At 45.1% G+C, this 17,625-nt stretch overlaps 1 protein-coding gene across 1 annotated transcript in view; it reads right to left on the bottom strand.

The window, feature by feature from the left end:
- Positions 1–17,625, bottom strand: part of mrpl23 (mitochondrial ribosomal protein L23) — a 65,358-nt gene that overhangs the window by 26,223 nt on the left and 21,510 nt on the right. The window contains exon 4 of the mRNA XM_084476778.1: positions 9,233–9,306. Within this exon, the coding sequence (XP_084332904.1) occupies positions 9,233–9,306 (74 nt within the window). The remainder of the gene's footprint in view (positions 1–9,232; positions 9,307–17,625) is intronic.

Raw genomic sequence — 17,625 nt, 5'->3', positions numbered from 1 at the left:
TCATACATTTTCATTCAAACGTAATATTAACGTTCAGTCATAAGTTATTTCTAAGTGGTTAATTAATGATGAGGTAATCATTAATAAGTGCTGTGGCAAACCAGCCTATCCAGTGGACTCTCATCATACATCTGAATTAGAAATGTGTTGTGAATTATTAGTTCATCAGTAATTGAAGGCTTATAAATGACTTGCAACAGAAGGCTATTATAAGTATAAGCCTTATATCGTGCACAATTGTTTTTCCACACCAGTACACCCCATTTAAATAACTTTTGTGTGAAATATGTACACCGTTGCTTAATTCCCCACAGTTATATTTTGTCCTCATTACAATTAAAGATCAAATTGATTAGTTATACTTCTGATTGTGAACAGACCCCCATGACTTGTTTGTCATGGAAAGCAAAGCAAAAAGTACAACACAAAGACAAAGCTGGTGCAGCGACGAGGGTTCCACCACCAGGACAGGCTGCCTCTCAGGACATATCTAATGTCCACACCTCCACACAAAGGCTTTGTACGGTCTCATACCTCCTGAGGCAAAGTGCATAGGCTTCCACATGAAACATGTGGCGGCCCTTGTTGAATGATTGTCGTTCCATGGGCATTGACCACCGTTAAACACGCACACAGCCATCATGTATGTCAGGTTGTGAACATAATGCAGTGAACGGAGCCTTGGGTTTTCAACATAAACACTCCAGCTCCTCCAACACACACACAAACTGAAGAGTGTCACCACCAGCTGGTGGAGGAACATAAAAAAACATGCGTACCAAAACAGGAAATGCATCAGCAGGGACCTATCAGAGGGCTTTATCAGGTCACAGTCTGCCCTGCTGAGAAACTGGGTGGCGCCAAATGCTGATTGGCCGATCAAAGCGGTAGCCGTGTCATTAGAGGTCAAGAGGTCAGCAGTAATCAAAGGGGTTTTTACGCACATGCGTATGTGTGCTTGCGTGTGTATGTCTTTGTGCATAACCATGGTGATCTAAATAAAAGGGGGGATCCTGGAGGAAACATAAGAGGTTGTGTTGGAAAAGAGGGCAGAGGGAACGCTGTGACATTATCAGGTGACAGGCAGATCACAGAAAGAAAAGACACATTCCTCCTTCATTCAGCATAGAGTGGTGCCCAGAATGCAAAGGTCCAAATAGACGGCAAACCGTGGCTTAAAACAATACACTCAACTGTATATTAAATCAAGCTTACCACTGGAGCGGTCAGCATGCTCTGGTCACCGATGCTCTGGTCAACTGACTTCATGAGTAAAGCCGCTGGTCTTAACTCATGAAGTCAGTGTTCGCATTGGCCTCATGTGCAGAGATTTTGTAAGTTTCAAAATCTTGAGGTGCAAGAAGGGCATCCTTGTCCAACCTTTCTGCATGGAGTTTGCAGACCGCTCAAGGGTTCTTTAATAGTGTCACTGACGTGTGCAAATCCATCTGAAGGCAACGACCATCAAACCTAATCCCTGTCACACACCTTTGGCACTAATTTTGTATCTGATGCAAGCAAACCCTCTGCCTGCAGAACCATCAGTCCAGAGCACCAGAACCAGCCCATAAACAGGGACGTCTGACCACCAGAACCAGCCCATAAACAGGGACATCTGACCACCAGAACCGGCCCCTAAACAGGGATGTCTGACCACCAGAACCCTCCCCTAAACAGGGCGTCTGACCACCAGAACCCTCCCCTAAACAGGGCGTCTGAGCACCAGAACCCTCCCCTAAACAGGGCGTCTGACCACCAGAACCCTCCCCTAAACAGGGCGTCTGACCACCAGAACCCTCCCCTAAACAGGGCGTCTGACCACCAGAACCCTCCCCTAAACAGGGCGTCTGACCACCAGAACCGGCCCCTAAACAGGGCGTCTGACCACCAGAACCCTCCCCTAAACAGGGCGTCTGACCACCAGAACCGGCCCCTAAACAGGGCGTCTGACCACCAGAACCCTCCCCTAAACAGGGCGTCTGACCACCAGAACCGGCCCCTAAACAGGGCGTCTGACCACCAGAACCGGCCCCTAAACAGGGCGTCTGACCACCAGAACCGGCCCCTAAACAGGGCGTCTGACCACCAGAACCGGCCCCTAAACAGGGCGTCTGAGCACCAGAACCCTCCCCTAAACAGGGCGTCTGACCACCAGAACCCTCCCCTAAACAGGGCGTCTGACCACCAGAACCGGCCCCTAAACAGGGCGTCTGACCACCAGAACCGGCCCCTAAACAGGGCGTCTGACCACCAGAACCGGCCCCTAAACAGGGCGTCTGACCACCAGAACCGGCCCCTAAACAGGTGCAGTCGAGAGTCGACTGCACCAAACACAGACGTAGTCCACTATCTTTAGCGATGACACACCACCTTCAGAAGACAACAGAACACACAAACAACAGACAGACAATGGGAAAAGCAGATAAACACTGCAGAGAGAGACAAGATGAAGGGGACAGTCGAGTCACCAACGGCAATGGAGGAAAAGTGACAATTATTTACTTGTTCAGATCAATCTGTTCAGAGTTCATAAATGATTAAACGACTACGATATACTAATGACATTCAGACAAAAAGGGACAGAACGGAGAAGAGAGGTGGACAAACCATGGTCAGGAGGGAGAGAGAAGGAGCGAGAGAGAGGAAGAGAGACAGCAGGAGAACAAGAGAGACGAGAGAGAAAGGGAGGGATGGAGAGAAAGTCAGACAAAGTGAAAGAGGGAGACAGACAGACCGAGATAAAGAGCGGGAGGGAGTGAGAAAAAGAGGGTGGGAGAGAGATAGATATAGAGTATGAGTGATAAAGGGAGAGCTGAAAGCAGCTGGGAGAACCTGAAGGCCTCTACTGGAGAAATTGAAGAAAATAACCTTTGCGTGTTAGAGTCAAACCGGATGCTTCAGACCCTGGTATCTCCTTTATAATTCATATTTTATGACACACCGACACACACACTTTAGAACTGGATCCATCCTTTTGGTGATGCTTATCACCACCAGATTCCCAAGCTTTGCCTATCAGCCTTGTCACGCACGCACACACACACACACACACACACACACACACACACACACACACACACACACACACACACACACACACACACACACACACACACACACACACACACACACACACACACACACACACACACACACACTAATTAGTGTATCAGCTCAGTACTTCCTTCCGAAGATTTATACGCCTACAATGCTGACAGATACATTACGCATCTGAGACTGAGGAGAGAAAGGTCGAGGGGGAGACGGAGCCAGGGGATGGCAGAAGGGAGAGAGTGGGGGTGAGGGAGCGACAGAGAGACAGAGACAGAGAGGGAGGGAGGGAGAGGAGGCAAGAGAGTGAGGGAGAGAGAAGTCGAGGGAGTTCATGATAATTAGCAGGATAAGTAGGGGTGAGGCGGTGCAGGGAGAGGAAGAGGCAGACAGACAGGCTGCTGTTGGCGTGACAGGGTGAAACTGAGGAAGAGGAAGAGAGGAAGAGGCAGACAGACAGGCTGCTGTTGGCGTGACAGGGTGAAACTGAGGAAGAGGAAGAGAGGAAGAGGCAGACAGACAGGCTGCTGTTGGCGTGACAGGGTGAAACTGAGGAAGAGGAAGAGAGGAAGAGGCAGACAGACAGGCTGCTGTTGGCGTGACAGGGTGAAACTGAGGAAGAGGAAGAGAGGAAGAGGCAGACAGACAGGCTGCTGTTGGCGTGACAGGGTGAAACTGAGGAAGAGGAAGAGAGGAAGAGGCAGACAGACAGGCTGCTGTTGGCGTGACAGGGTGAAACTGAGGAAGACAGAGAGGAGGAGGAACCATTAGGATCCAAATGAAAATGAAAATCATAAAACTCCAACCCGATAAGCAGGACATCCCCCCGCACCCCCCAGCCCTGATTCAGCACGGCCAGAGCGTGTGTGTGGGGCGCAGACATAGAGGTGTGGGATATAAAGACCGCAGAGCCCCCTGTTCTGTACCCCTCGCTGCTCCGCCAGCCCAACTCAAACACACACTCTCTCCTGTGGCGTTAGTGTGGTCCCACACACACACACCACCCCCCCCCCCCCCCCAAGGATCCATTGTTAAGCAACAAGGAGTCAATAACAGAAAGGAGATGAGGAGAGATCAGAGTTAATGCAGGAGAAGAAAGAAAAGAGACAGAAACAGAGCTAGAGAGAGAGAGAAGGAACAGAACAGCCAAACGTTGCCATCTAGTGTCTACCCCACAGGAAGGCCACATCTGATGTTTGTAAGATCCTCAACTCACTTTCATCTGTTGTCATCCGTCATACCTCCCTCTCACTCCCCCTGGAGGTACATATGGGGGAGGAGGTGATGGTTATGTGAGTCTCCACCACTACTATCCAACCCCACGTCTTGTTTTGTCAGTTGGTCGCCGGGCAGACTGAGTCCCGGGAGGAGGAGCGATCTGATTGGAGCCTGGGTTGTTGGGTTGCTGTTGCCGAGAGGCTGTCCAGACTGAATTTTGACACCTTATTTACTTCTTTTTAGGAACGAACACACACACACACACACACACACACACACACACACACACACACACACACACACACACACACACACACACACACACACACACACACACACACACACACACACACACACACACACACACGTGACCAAACAGCTGTGTCTAACTGGATGTGGGTGTGTTCACCAGGGAGGAATCTGGCCAGGGTGAGAAAGAGAGAGAGAAAAAGAGATTGGTGGAGTTTTGCTAATATCCTGAAGGTATTCCCTATGTTTATCAGTTATGTTTTGCTGAGCAGGACAAGCTTTCAGCCTCAAGTCATGGCAGCTGTTAAATGTGGAGCATTTTGAAGTGTGATACCCATATACGTCATACACATATATATCAATTGACGTGTGTGTGTCTCTTTCAGCGATACCAGTAACGTCCCTCGTCTAGGAGTGTTCGTGCACAATATCAACAGCAAATTTTTAAATTCACAAAAATAAATATATAAATGGATAAATTGTCTTTTTGGGTGAGGACCCCCGCTGATAGTAGCGCTCTAGCGGGCCACACTACGCACACTTTTTTGAGCTGTATTTGTTGATGTGTGATATCTATAACTGTCTGAAGTTTCACTAATGTAATAAAAAGAACAACAATGTACTGTGCAGCATTTCTGATTCCTATGGGCACACTCTGCAGTGACTCAATCTTTGACTCTTTGCCTCGGCTGTCTCAGCCTCACTTGTAAGTGACTTTCAATAAAAGCTGATATCTAATTTCTTTTGAAGGTCCTATGACATGCCACCAGGTGTGGTGTGCTTAGCCGTTACAAGTCGTTTTGAAAATATGTCTGTTATGACATCACAGGTGGGCGTGTCCACCTAGATGTCTGACTGATAGATGAGCAACGTTTGCTACAGTCCACTGGGTAGGCTGGTAGACTGATCTATCCGTCACACATCTAGGTGGACACGTCCACCTGTGATGTCATAAGAGCCAGATTTTCAAAACGGCTTGTAACGGCTAATCACACCACACTTGGTGGCATGTCATGGGACCTTTAACTTCTTGGAGTCTCTTCTGGATTGCTAGAAGAGCTGATTGAATGCGTCGGTATCTTCATGTGGACAATGTTGTAACAGTAATCAGGAAGCCAATTACTTTTCAATACATTTGTGCTTTAAAGGTCCCATGACATGCCACCAGGTATGAGTGTGATTAGCCGCTACAAGCCGTTTTGAAAATCTGGCTCTTATGACAACACAAGTGGGCATGTCCACCTAGATGTGTGACGGATAGATCAGTCTACCAGCCTACCCAGTGGACTGTAGCAAATGTTGCTCATCTATCCGTCACACATCTAGGTGGACACGCCTACTTGTGATGTCATAAGAGCCAGATTTTTAAAACGGCTTGTAACGGCTGATCACACTCACACCTGGTGGCATGTCATGGGGCCTTTAATCTTGATTGATAGGTCCACCTCAATTATATATAATCATCTATAGGCAGGGAACTCCTCACATCAAAAGGCAGAAGACAGCTATAGCTATACGGTCCTACTCTCGGGTACAGTGAAATGAGTGTTAAAACGTACATGAATGCATCCTTTTAGAACAGGGATTAACGTTTATAATGCATTGAACAGCAGTTATGAAGCTACATTATTAACCTTATGAAACAAAGTGCATATAATTAATGAATAATCAATTGACTCCCACCACCCCCCAAGAAGGTAAAATGAAAACTGGAAGATCTACTTCCTAGACTAAAACCAGCGCTGTGGGAACGCTGACCACACAGACGCCCACACTCCTGGGTGCTCGGCTCATTTCAACAATCAAACCTACAGCGGGAGAGAAGAGCCGTGTTCACACTGAACGTAGAGCTAGAACCATGTGTTCAGAAGACCGTTATGACGCCATGACACAAAAAACATCAACCATCATGGCACCGGCGCAGTGGAAGCAGACCGAACAACTCAAACCATCTCCCAGCCCCCCCCACGCACGCCCCATTGCTCCCTCCTCTTCCTCCTCCTCCACCCCCCCCATCCTGTACCCCTGTTCACCCCGCTCCCCCCGCCTTCCCCAAACCCACCGCCCCCAGATTCGTCTGTGGGCCTCCCTGCTCTGGCATAACTCCACCATGCCCTTACTCACCTCCCCTGCCTTCCCCCCTCAAAGCCCCCCTCACACACACACACACACACACACACACACACACACACACACACACACGTGTATGCACTCTTTCCCCACTGACACTCTCACTCTTTCCCACACACACACACACAGAGCTACTATCTCTTCTCCTCCACACTGGGGTCCCCCCTTAGTCAATAGGAAAATGTCTGTCATGGAAGCCTGCTAAAGAGAGGCCTACCCTGAACCACAAACCCGGAGTAGGAATGGAGATGTGGTGGTCGGGGCGGCGGGGGGGGGGTGCAACATATTACTGCCACAATATTAGCTGATGGAGGGAAGAGGGGGGCGGGGGTCTGAGTGGCTTGCTGTGAGCTCGGGCCCACAGCACACTCACCAACATATGGAGTAAATTAGGAACAATCTTGTTTTTTACCCACCACTGCAGAAGTAAAAGCGTTTTTTTTTTCCCCCTCCTCGAGTTCAGCCTGTGTGTGTGTGTGTGTGTGTGTGTGTGTGTGTGTGTGTGTGTGTGTGTGTGTGTGTGTGTGTGTGTGTGTGTGTGTGTGTGTGTGTGTGTGTGTGTGTGTGTGTCCTGCACACACACATGAACATGGAGGAAAAAGAATGAGTGATTGAGTGAGGTACAATAAGAGAAAAACGAGAAGATTTCTCAGCAAAGAGGACGGAATAGAAAAGGGAAAGCTGTTGGCTGTCCAGGCCCCATGTGGAGCCTGGATGTAAACAAGCGGTCCCCAGAGCAGCGCTCAGACGAGCATCCCCCCAGCTCACCAGTGGCGAGACACCCTGATAAGAGTACGAATGACAACACTGCTGTCTCTCTGGGACACCGCTCCAACTGGGCATGTTTGAAGAAGCTACTGACACACCCGGTGTGTGTGTGTGTGTGTGTGTGTGTGTGTGTGTGTGTGTGTGTGTGTGTGTGTGTGTGTGTGTGTGTGTGTGTGTGTGTGTGTGTGTTTCTGCGTCGTCTCTCCCTGTGGTCTTCAGGGAGGTGCAGGATACATCACTGTGAGCGACACTGCCGGGAGAGCCAGTCACAGTCATGCTCCTCAGACCACCAGCCTCATCACAGGCCCAACAAAGAGGAGAAGACGCCTCCTCTGAGAAGATCAACGTCGTTTAGATGACACCTTGCAAGGCCATGCTTCCGGTTAGCCTGTTAATGCTTGCTTCCGGTTAGCCTTAATTGTTCAACCGTTTCAAGATGGATGGTTCCCAGTGGGAAGGGAGGAATTCTGACTACCAGAACAATGGCTGAGCACAGGCAGGCGAAAAACATGATCAACGCACATATTTATGTGAAGGGAGATTATGCCGCCTGCACTTTAAGGACATGACATCGATTTGTTTCAGTTAATAGCTAGAAGCAGTTGTTGATGCACCGACGTTCTTACTCACAGAGATGAACTCTGATGTGCCGGATCCGTCCTGACAGATGGAGTTACGCTAGTTTCACATTAAAGCACGTTCTCCCGGTCGTCTCCAGGAGTGAACCCAGCAGGAACCAGCAGGTATTTTGAGTCAGCACGACATAAACAAGTGTCACAACGCTGCACACTCATCTGGCTAGAGATCAAGACCGCACTTGCCACTTAATCTTCTTCAAAGCATTCCTTTAAAAGACAGACCATTTAAATATTTGGGCTCTTGTGTGGTTTTGCTTGGCGTGTAAAGACGTCACCCCGTGGTTGGTTCCCACAGGTGAAGGTGACCTGATGTTCAACCTGAACCGAGGTGTGAAGGAAACCAATGGGAGGGACTGGTGTGTCTGGTGGAAACGCCACCAACAACGTTAAGCACCGTTAAACAGGAACACACACACACAGCCTCGTACACAAACACGGGGCGAGCTGGCCAACATAATAACCATACCCTAATACATAGAATAGGTCTGGCATGTAACCAACCGCGACCTTTGACATGGAGTTCAGGCAGGCTGCAACTCTCTCAAGAGAATGTGTGTGTGAGTGTGCATGCATGTGCGTGTGTGTATGCCTGTGTGTGCGAGAGAGTTTGGTTGTCAGAGCTTAGGGTCACAGTGTAGACCACAGACATTATGTTATGCCTGTAGTGTGCAACATTTATTTTGGCTGTAAATTGTGCGCCCCAAATAAGAGATTAATGTATGGTTTTTAAATCAAGCCAGACGCTCAGTTTTCACACTGGCTCGCTCTGCACTGAGGATGATTAACTTTGTTTGCTAAATTGCTCGTGTAGCTGTCACTGTCACAGTGAGTGGTTATTGTGCACATCGAGGTGTTGGTGCCAGAATCACATCCTTTACGTTTCACCACTCTCCAAAAGCCCAGGGGCCATTGTGATTAAAAGGCTAGGCTATGGGTAAAAACTATTTATTTGTTTTTTAAAAATGTAGAATTCCCCTCACTTTTAACCATGTCCCCAAGAACCAGGTTCATCAGAGCATCAGAGCATCAGAACTCTTAATCCAACAGTTTTATAAGCAGGTTGTTTATAAAAGATATTAGTATTTCTGTCATCTCCAACAAATATCTTCTTGAGGGTGGAACGCATTGTACGATAAAAACACATCTTCTCACCAAACAGAGTGTGTGTGTGATCTTACCAGCTGCACATAGGCCACTTTATAATCAGGCTGTTTAACCTTCTGGTTCAGATGGTTCCTCTTCTTGTTGGAACCTGTGAGAGACAGAGGAGCATCATGTCAATGGAGCCCACTGTTAAGATATAAAACATGAAGTGCAAGATGCAGGCGAACGCTAGGTAAATACGGAGAATGGTTTGGAGAATGGAAAGAAAACTCTCTCATAAGGAATAAAATTCACTGAACACTCGATTTATGTTTATTTTGAAATACATTTGAAACATTAAATGTTCAATTAAATGTTCAATCAACAATGCATATAAAAACCTACATTTAAAAAGGAAACAACACAGGACCCAGAAAAGTTCACAAAGAAAATAAACAAAATCAAATGGGTGCCAACTGAAGACTTTTTGGGCCCTCAAGGTTCATTGGTAGAAGGGACTGTTCCACTAGTGACCAGGCCAACAGTCCTGACCAGGCTGCGTATGAGGATTACTAGATGGCTCTAGCAACCAACTGCTACATGGATCAGTGCACAAGAACGTCAACCGCCCTCCAGGTCTATTTGTTTGGACTGTGGAAATTTCCTCTCAGAGAATAAAAACAAAACGAGGAAAAGTAGAATTTCCGTTTCAAATTCATTGTCTATTTCATGAAGCTATACTTTGTTATACTATTTTGATCTGCCCTCTGCAGCTGCACTCTTGTCTGTCCTTGGTAGAACGTAAACTTTGTCGTTTCATCTTTTTTTTTATGGGGCCTCAACAAATTAGGGCCATATACGTTGTGAAAATAGCTTGGGATACATACTACCCCCAAAGTTAGTCCCTTCACATGTCTAGCAACTGGCAGCGTAATGGAGTAGGCCCTCCAGACTCTCACAGAGGCGGCAACAACCAAGACCTAGGGTCTACCATTGTCGTGCATCTATAGTATCTGGGTTTGCTGTGGCCTGCTTGACCTTCTGGTTTCGGTTTATGGGTCTATGTTCTATTTTTTTCTTGCAATTCTATGTTTTATGATAGAGTGAGATAGACAGGAAGGTATTGGAGAGAGAGGGGTGGACATGCAGCAAAGGACCACGGGCAGGAATAGAACCCTTAACTGTTCATCTTGAAGTGGAGGATCTGTGACATTAGATCTGTCATCGTCACATTCACGTCTGTGTGGTGTGGGTACAGCCCTGTGGCCTGTACCCACAGGGAAATGGATGACAGTACATGCTCCTAAAAGTATTCTTCAAGTGAGTGTTCCCAGGCACAGTGGACACCGCTAATGGCAGCTTCTAATTCCTCAGCTGCTGGAAGTCTGGTTAGATTCTGCAAGGCCTTCTCTAAAGTCTCCTATCCAGTCTCCATGAAGGGTCCCATCACATTTGTGCTGGGCCTCTTCTCCACTACAAGCTCCACATCACCGTTACTGCAGTCTTCTGTGTCCTCGTCATGACTCAGCATGTTGCCTGTTGGATTCAACAGCTCCTGTAAGAGAACACAGATCTTTCCTTCTGATGCTTCATTTGGATCGCGAATGACAACTTGTGACTTGATCTGTAATCACCAATCCGTTACCTGTATCTCATTGTCTGGTTCAATAGACAAGTAGCCCATGCAGACTAACTCAATCAGGTAACTTGTGCCAATTCATTGGAGCCGCAAGCATTTTTGAGATGTGCGGCATTGGACATTGAGCCATCTTGGGCCAATAGAATCTGGCATGGACCAGGTGAAGTGGCCGCTCAAACCCCAGTTGTCCCACTTCATCATGCATAGCTTCCAGGTCTCTGGCTCTGTACTTTACATGTAAGAACTGGTAGCCTTCACTTCCTCAGTCTACATATCTCCTGAAAAGGTTGCAGAGTTTGAACCAATTCCATATATTCTCAGGTCTGATGGCTCCATTTTAGCCTCTTTGAATGAGGGCTTAGTCCCAATAAAGAACATGCTTTATGGCAGGATCTTCGTCTTGTGTCTGACTCATGTGTAAATAAGGTTAATTTAAAGAAACGTCGACAGACACCAACAGGGACTTTGCGAAGACAGGTGGTCCACAGGGCTCCAGTCTCACTGGGTGAACAGGCAGTGATGGTGTCCTCTGAGTACTTGATGGTTCCAATCCAACACACACTGAGTTAGCTATTCAATCTTCTGTTTTTACAAGAATAAAATAATGTTCTTCTTCCGAGGGCTCCTGAGGGCACCTCAAGATCAAGAGAGTGCCCGTCTGCAATCCTGATATCTGTAACAAGGTCAATACCTGATGTCAGATCAGTAGATTGAAAGGGCAGCTAGCCAGCAGAGGCCTATTGCATCGAGTGTTCCAGATGTCAATGTGGGATAACATTTGGGGTGACATTTCGTGACATTTCTCACATACCGACCACTTTAATACTAAGTATTCAAGTTTGTGTGTTTGATATTTCTGTTCACCTTTGGAAAGACCTCGCCTAGCAAAGGCAATGGCCCTAAGCTTTCCTTCTTTCTCTTGGTAAAATGCTTCTCCAGCTCCTTGAAGTCTGACTGTGTTTCACAGCAGACATGCATGAGTCATTGTAACAGTGTTCCAGCTACATGCCACCGGGTGGCTGTCTCACCAACACAGTCTCACTCCAAGAACGTCAAATTCCGACTAGTAGCAAGGGCACTTTAGCGTCTGTCACTGACAGGAAAAGTACCCTTCGGCGTCGTCTGCAGACGGAGAGGGGGTTCAATTCACTACAATGTAATGCCATCCCCGGAGATGTTTGACGTTCAGACCGGGTGCTCCAGCAGCCCATTCACTCCTGTATTAACCTGACTACGGCTCTAATAGACGTTGTGAGCATCTTTCCTATTGGATAGATATTACGATTTTTTATGTGAAAATGGCAGACATACTTTTTATTCTGGGTGGAAAATATGATATTATAGTATAGTTACGCCATTGAAAGTGTTTATGTAAACATTTTTAGCGAGAAATGTGCTTTTACTTTCATAATCTTCGCTCTGTAAATGTGTAGGATGTTTGGTTTGATAGTTAGGACGAAGAATATTTCAGGTCTCGACAGAAATATAATAACATGGTTGCTATGACGGTTGCTATGGACGCTGAAACCAGCAGCTCGCATGGCATTTAAATCATGGCTATAAAACCATTGTCTTTGCTTGTTATGTTATTTTATGTAATCATGTAGGCCTAATGATTTATTTAACAACTTAAAAAAAAATGTTAATGCATTTTTCGATCAGGTATAGCGTCTTCTTTCCTGGGATTTAATAGAGCAGGTTAATATACCATTTTCGTTGCTTCGAGGAGGTCTGGTGGTCTCCGTATATAATAAATAAATAAATACATATATAAATATGTATGTCAATGGTGAGATTCAGATCTTGTTATAACGATAATAGCTACATGGTCTACTTATAATATTATGACTAAATAATTATATATATATTTAATTAATTCAATATTAAACCAATGGATTTCAATTGAGAGATTATTTTTGACAGCATATGGGGCAGGCTGCGCAGGATTCTATGGTGCTATGGTGGTTGCCATCGACTATACGACCTGGCCATTATATTTTCTGTAACACCCATGCATATATCCTGCATTTAATACAAGTACATGTTATATGCACAATATTCTGAACAAACCCTGAACATATTGATTCTAGGTTCTGTGATAGGAGCGGGACACTGTGATGAGGAACATTAATGTACACCAGGGGTCGGCAACCCTAGGCACGCGTGCCAGCACTGGCACGTGGACGCATAATCATTGGCACACTTGCAAAAAAAAATAAAAAAATTTGTTCACCGCTACAATGCGGCAGCGTAATCATTACTACCGATTTGTTTTGCACTTTATTCAGTTTTGGCCATTTCCTCCCAGTGCAAATATGTTTAAATGAGTTACTGAAAGCAGTCTTCTGAATTGGGATCAATTAATCGTTTTTAAACCTATGTTGTGAGTAATAGAGAAGAAAATATTTAAAAGATTGTTGCAAGTGGCCTGTATGCATGGCCTTCACATGTTTTTTTGCAAAGCTGTACATGTCTTAAAGATATTGATGTGGATGTTTCCATCATTCTCATATAATGTCTGTTTTTACATTTCTCACAGTGAAAATATGTTTTTGAGTTTCTGAAAGCAGTATTTTAAGATGAGATATATGTAATTATAGTTTGTAAGCAAAATTTGTTGCAAATATAACAAAAAAAAACTTTAAAATGTTGATGCATGATTGTGGACTATATGGAAATAATACAATTCCATGTCTTCTGGAAATGTTTTTGGTCGCTGTGTCATAATTCAGCTTAATATTTAATATATTGTTCCTTAAGGCACACTCATTAACGACAAAATTTCCAACTGGCACTACATGTTGAAAAGGTTGCTGACCCCTGATGTACACAATGTATGCAGCGTTCACGTTGCAAACGACTTCATGAGTTCAAACATAAACATTCATTGTAACATAACATTCAGTCATAGCTCTGCTCCAAACCACGTTAACGACGTTAAGTGCGGCAACTGAGCCTGCCATCAATTGTGTTGTTTTTGTCGTAAACTAGGGTCTGCTGGCTAGGAAATAGACGACAGATATTCCAAGGTATCCTTCAAAATTCACCTTGGAATATCTTTCTATTTTACGCAGTTTAGACTTATAATTAATTATTAATTATAAATAATTAACGAGCCGGCCCTAACCCTAACTCAAGACCTCAGACCCCCCCTCCCTGCCCTTGGGGTCCGAGAAGGCCAAGTTTCGGTGTGGGGGGCCCAGTTAGGCCCTAGAATAAGGTAGTCAAGTTTCAGGGCGGTAGGACCTACGGATGGGTCAGAATAATAGAATAACAGAATAATAATAATCAATTATTCGATTATTCGTTCCCGAGGGTCAAAGCCGTTTTTTAACATTTGGAACGTTAACATTTTTTATTATTATTAATCATGTACAGAAAAACAATATACACAATACACAAGCATAAATATTAATATATATATATGCATACAACACAAACACTGATCACTGTTAGTTTGTTTTTTTGCGTTTAAGATAGTGATTTCTTGCCGATCCATGGCTGCCTTTGTGAATGTCGGCACACATCAAATAATCGATTATTCGTTCATACCACCCACTGATTATTCGATCATGAAAAATTTGAGTTATTCACATCCCTAGTAGGACCTTCGTATCCCAAAAACTTTCTTTCCACCACATTCTGATCCACTAGGTCTTGCACGCAACACTTCTGAGAGGCTTTGTCCAAAAAACTGTCCATTTTGGAAAACTTTAAGGGCTAGAACTCCAAATCTCAGATATGTCGTTCTCAGGACCCTGGGAAATGTGTGTCTACATTTTGGCATCTCTCTCTAGCTATCTCGAAAAAGGTGGGAAAAGGGGCGTAACCTCCAACAGTAAGGTAAATGTGCATAAGACAGGTTAGTTTCTAGTCCCCATTTTTGGTGGGATGGGGGTGTAAATGTGTGCCTTAAGGTGTGTAGACACAGGTGGCCTGTGGACAAGTTTTTGAAGTCTGGGGTCAAAAGGTCAAAAGGAGCCAGCACCATGCCCCAAAAAGTTAATGTGCCTTTCTCTTATAACTTTTTGTCATTATTAAAGAGAGGCCTGATGCTCAGATATGCATGTTGGATGGGTAGGGTGTAGGTCTGGGAAGAACTTCAGGCCAAAATCTTGCAAGCGAGCCGGTGAGGTGCAACAAGATCAGATGGAGCACTTGCTGAGTAATTTCTTGTAGAGCTGGAGCCCCCAAGTTGATAATCGTATGCGTCCTTTGAGACCCCGGTTGATAAAAAGAAGACCCCAGGTCTATAGCTTACTTGTTACTGTCCTTGACTCAGAAGTTACCTATTGCATCACTCCCTTTAGGGCTTTGGCCTGCTAATTGATCATTGTAGTATATTTGAATGCCCTCTTTCATATATATGACACCACCACCACTGGGGCATGGCAACAATTCTCCATATCCATATGGGGAGGGGGGGTACTTGTGGACAGTAGGGGTACACTAGACAAATAGGAAGCTTGCAATGAGGATTTCAGTCACCAGAAATAGTCAATACACACTCAGGAGGAATGACCTCTCACACATGATAACTTAATGAATTATTTCAAATAACACTGCCTCATTAAATCAATGAGCTTGGTGTTTTGCTTTGACAAATAGGTTATAGGCTGTGTCACTACCAAATATGTCAGTGCACATCTCTCAGAGTGACATAACTAGCCACCAGACAGTGATTAAAAAAAAAGATTACAAAACAAGTTGATTACAAAAGTAACTTATTAATTATACTAATACTATACTATACTATTATACACAGTCTAAACTGTGGAAAATAGAAAGATATGGGGGGCGATCGATGGCAACCACCATAGCAAGTCACGTGACGTGGACACAGGCCCATTGAAAAGAATGGGCCAAAAAAATATAGGCGTGTAACATGTTCAGAGCCATTATTGTAATGCGTTTTCCGCTGTGGACCAACGCAGTTTTACTTCAATCTGGTATGAGACTGGGTTTAAGGGACGTGGTTAGTTTCAGTTTTTGAGGGGGTCTGCTAAAAAATCGGATTATTGTACTTGTTTTGACGAATCCTGCGCAGCCCGCCCCCCCCCCCTTCTGAATTCGAAAATAAATGTATTTATTTATTTATTTATTATATACGGAGACCACCAGACCTCCTCGAAGCAACGAAAATGGTCTGTTAACTCTACACTCTAAGCTCTATTAAATCCCAAGAAAGAAGACGCCATACCTGCTCTAAAAATGTATAAAAGGTTTTTTTTAAGTTGTTAAATAAGAGAACATCATTACACAGTTAAATAAAATAACATAATCTGCAAAGACAATGGTTTTAATAGCCATGATTTAAATGCCATGCGAGCTGCTGGTTTCAGCGTCCATAGCAACCATCATAGCAACCATGTTATTATATTTCTGTCGAGACCTGAAATATTCTTCGTCCTAACTATCAAACCAAACATCCTACACATTTACAGAGCGAAGATTATGAAAGTAAAATGCACATTTCTCACTAAAAATGTTTACATAAACACTTTCAATGGCGTAACTATACTATAATATCATATTTTCCACCCAGAATAAAAAGTATGTCTGCCATTTTCACATAAAAAATCCAAATAACTATCTAATAGGAAAGATGCTCACAACGTCTATTAAGAGCCGTAGTCGGGTTAATACAGGAGTGAATGGGCTGCTGGAGCACCCGGTCTGAACGTCAAACATCTCCGGGGATGGCATTACATTGTAGTGAATTGAACCCCCTCTCCGTCTGCAGATGACGCCGAAGGGTACTTTTCCCGTCAGTGACAGACGCTAAAGTGCCCTTGCCACTAGTCGGAATTTGACATTCTCGGAGACTGTGTTGGTGAGACAGCCATCCGGTGGCATGTAGCTGGAACACTGTTACAATGACTCAGCCAACGCATGTCTGCTGTGAAACACAGTCAGACTTCAAGGAGCTGGAGAAGCATTTTACCAAGAGAAAGAAGGAAAGCTTAGGGCCATTGCCTTTGCTAGGCGGGGTCTTTCCAAAGGTGAACAGAAATATCAATATCGGACAGTGACAGACGCTAAAGTTCCCTTGCCACTAGTCGTTGGTCTCACACTACCTAGGTGGCTTTTCTGGCTCCTACAGACACAGAACACAGGATGATGTTGTTGGAAACCGGCTAACTGTTGCGCTAGAAAGAACATGAAGCAGGTGATCCATGGTGTCATGCAGGAGAGCGCCCTGATTGCGTGTGGTGATGGCTGGTTTAACCTGTGCACATTGATTGCTCAATGCACAACAGCTGTACAGCCTCGACCAGCCCCAGAGTTCAATCAGTAAGACTCGGGCCAAGTGAGGCTGCTTAAATCAGCCATCATCCACACATAGTCCACAGTCAACTGCACATTGACGACACCTCGGATATGGTATTCAATTTGGCTAAAATGCATATTCACACCAGGAAAGTCCTTAGTTCGCTCTCTTTGGTCTGGACCAAAATACAATGTTTATTTTTTGGTTTGGTGCGGTTCCTTTTCACATTGCAATTTTCGCAACAGTCACAGAATTTGACAACAAACCCACATGTGTGCAAAGATCATTCAATCATTGGACAAAAAGGTATGGGGCGGGGTAAAGGGGGGGAAAGCGCCAGTGGCTAAATTGCAAATTAGTTTTTGATGTATTTATCATTTATCATCAGCCCTTATTATTGACCTGCTGGATGTTGGCAGGATGGCATCCTAGCAGCTTCACTTGAGCTGCTTCATCTACTTCACTGTGAGTCAGAGTAATGTGCTGTAATTGCCTGAAACACTCATCACTGAGGTCACGTCCCTGTAGGATGTCAGCCCCTCAACCCTGTTCAACTCTAGAGCAGCAGGGTTGGGTTC

The sequence above is a fragment of the Micromesistius poutassou genome, assembly GCF_964030765.1.
Source record: "Micromesistius poutassou genome assembly, chromosome: 13".
NCBI lineage: Eukaryota > Metazoa > Chordata > Actinopteri > Gadiformes > Gadidae > Micromesistius > Micromesistius poutassou.
The sequence above is the reverse complement of the archived record's forward strand: the minus strand, read 5'-3'. Positions and strand labels throughout refer to the sequence as shown.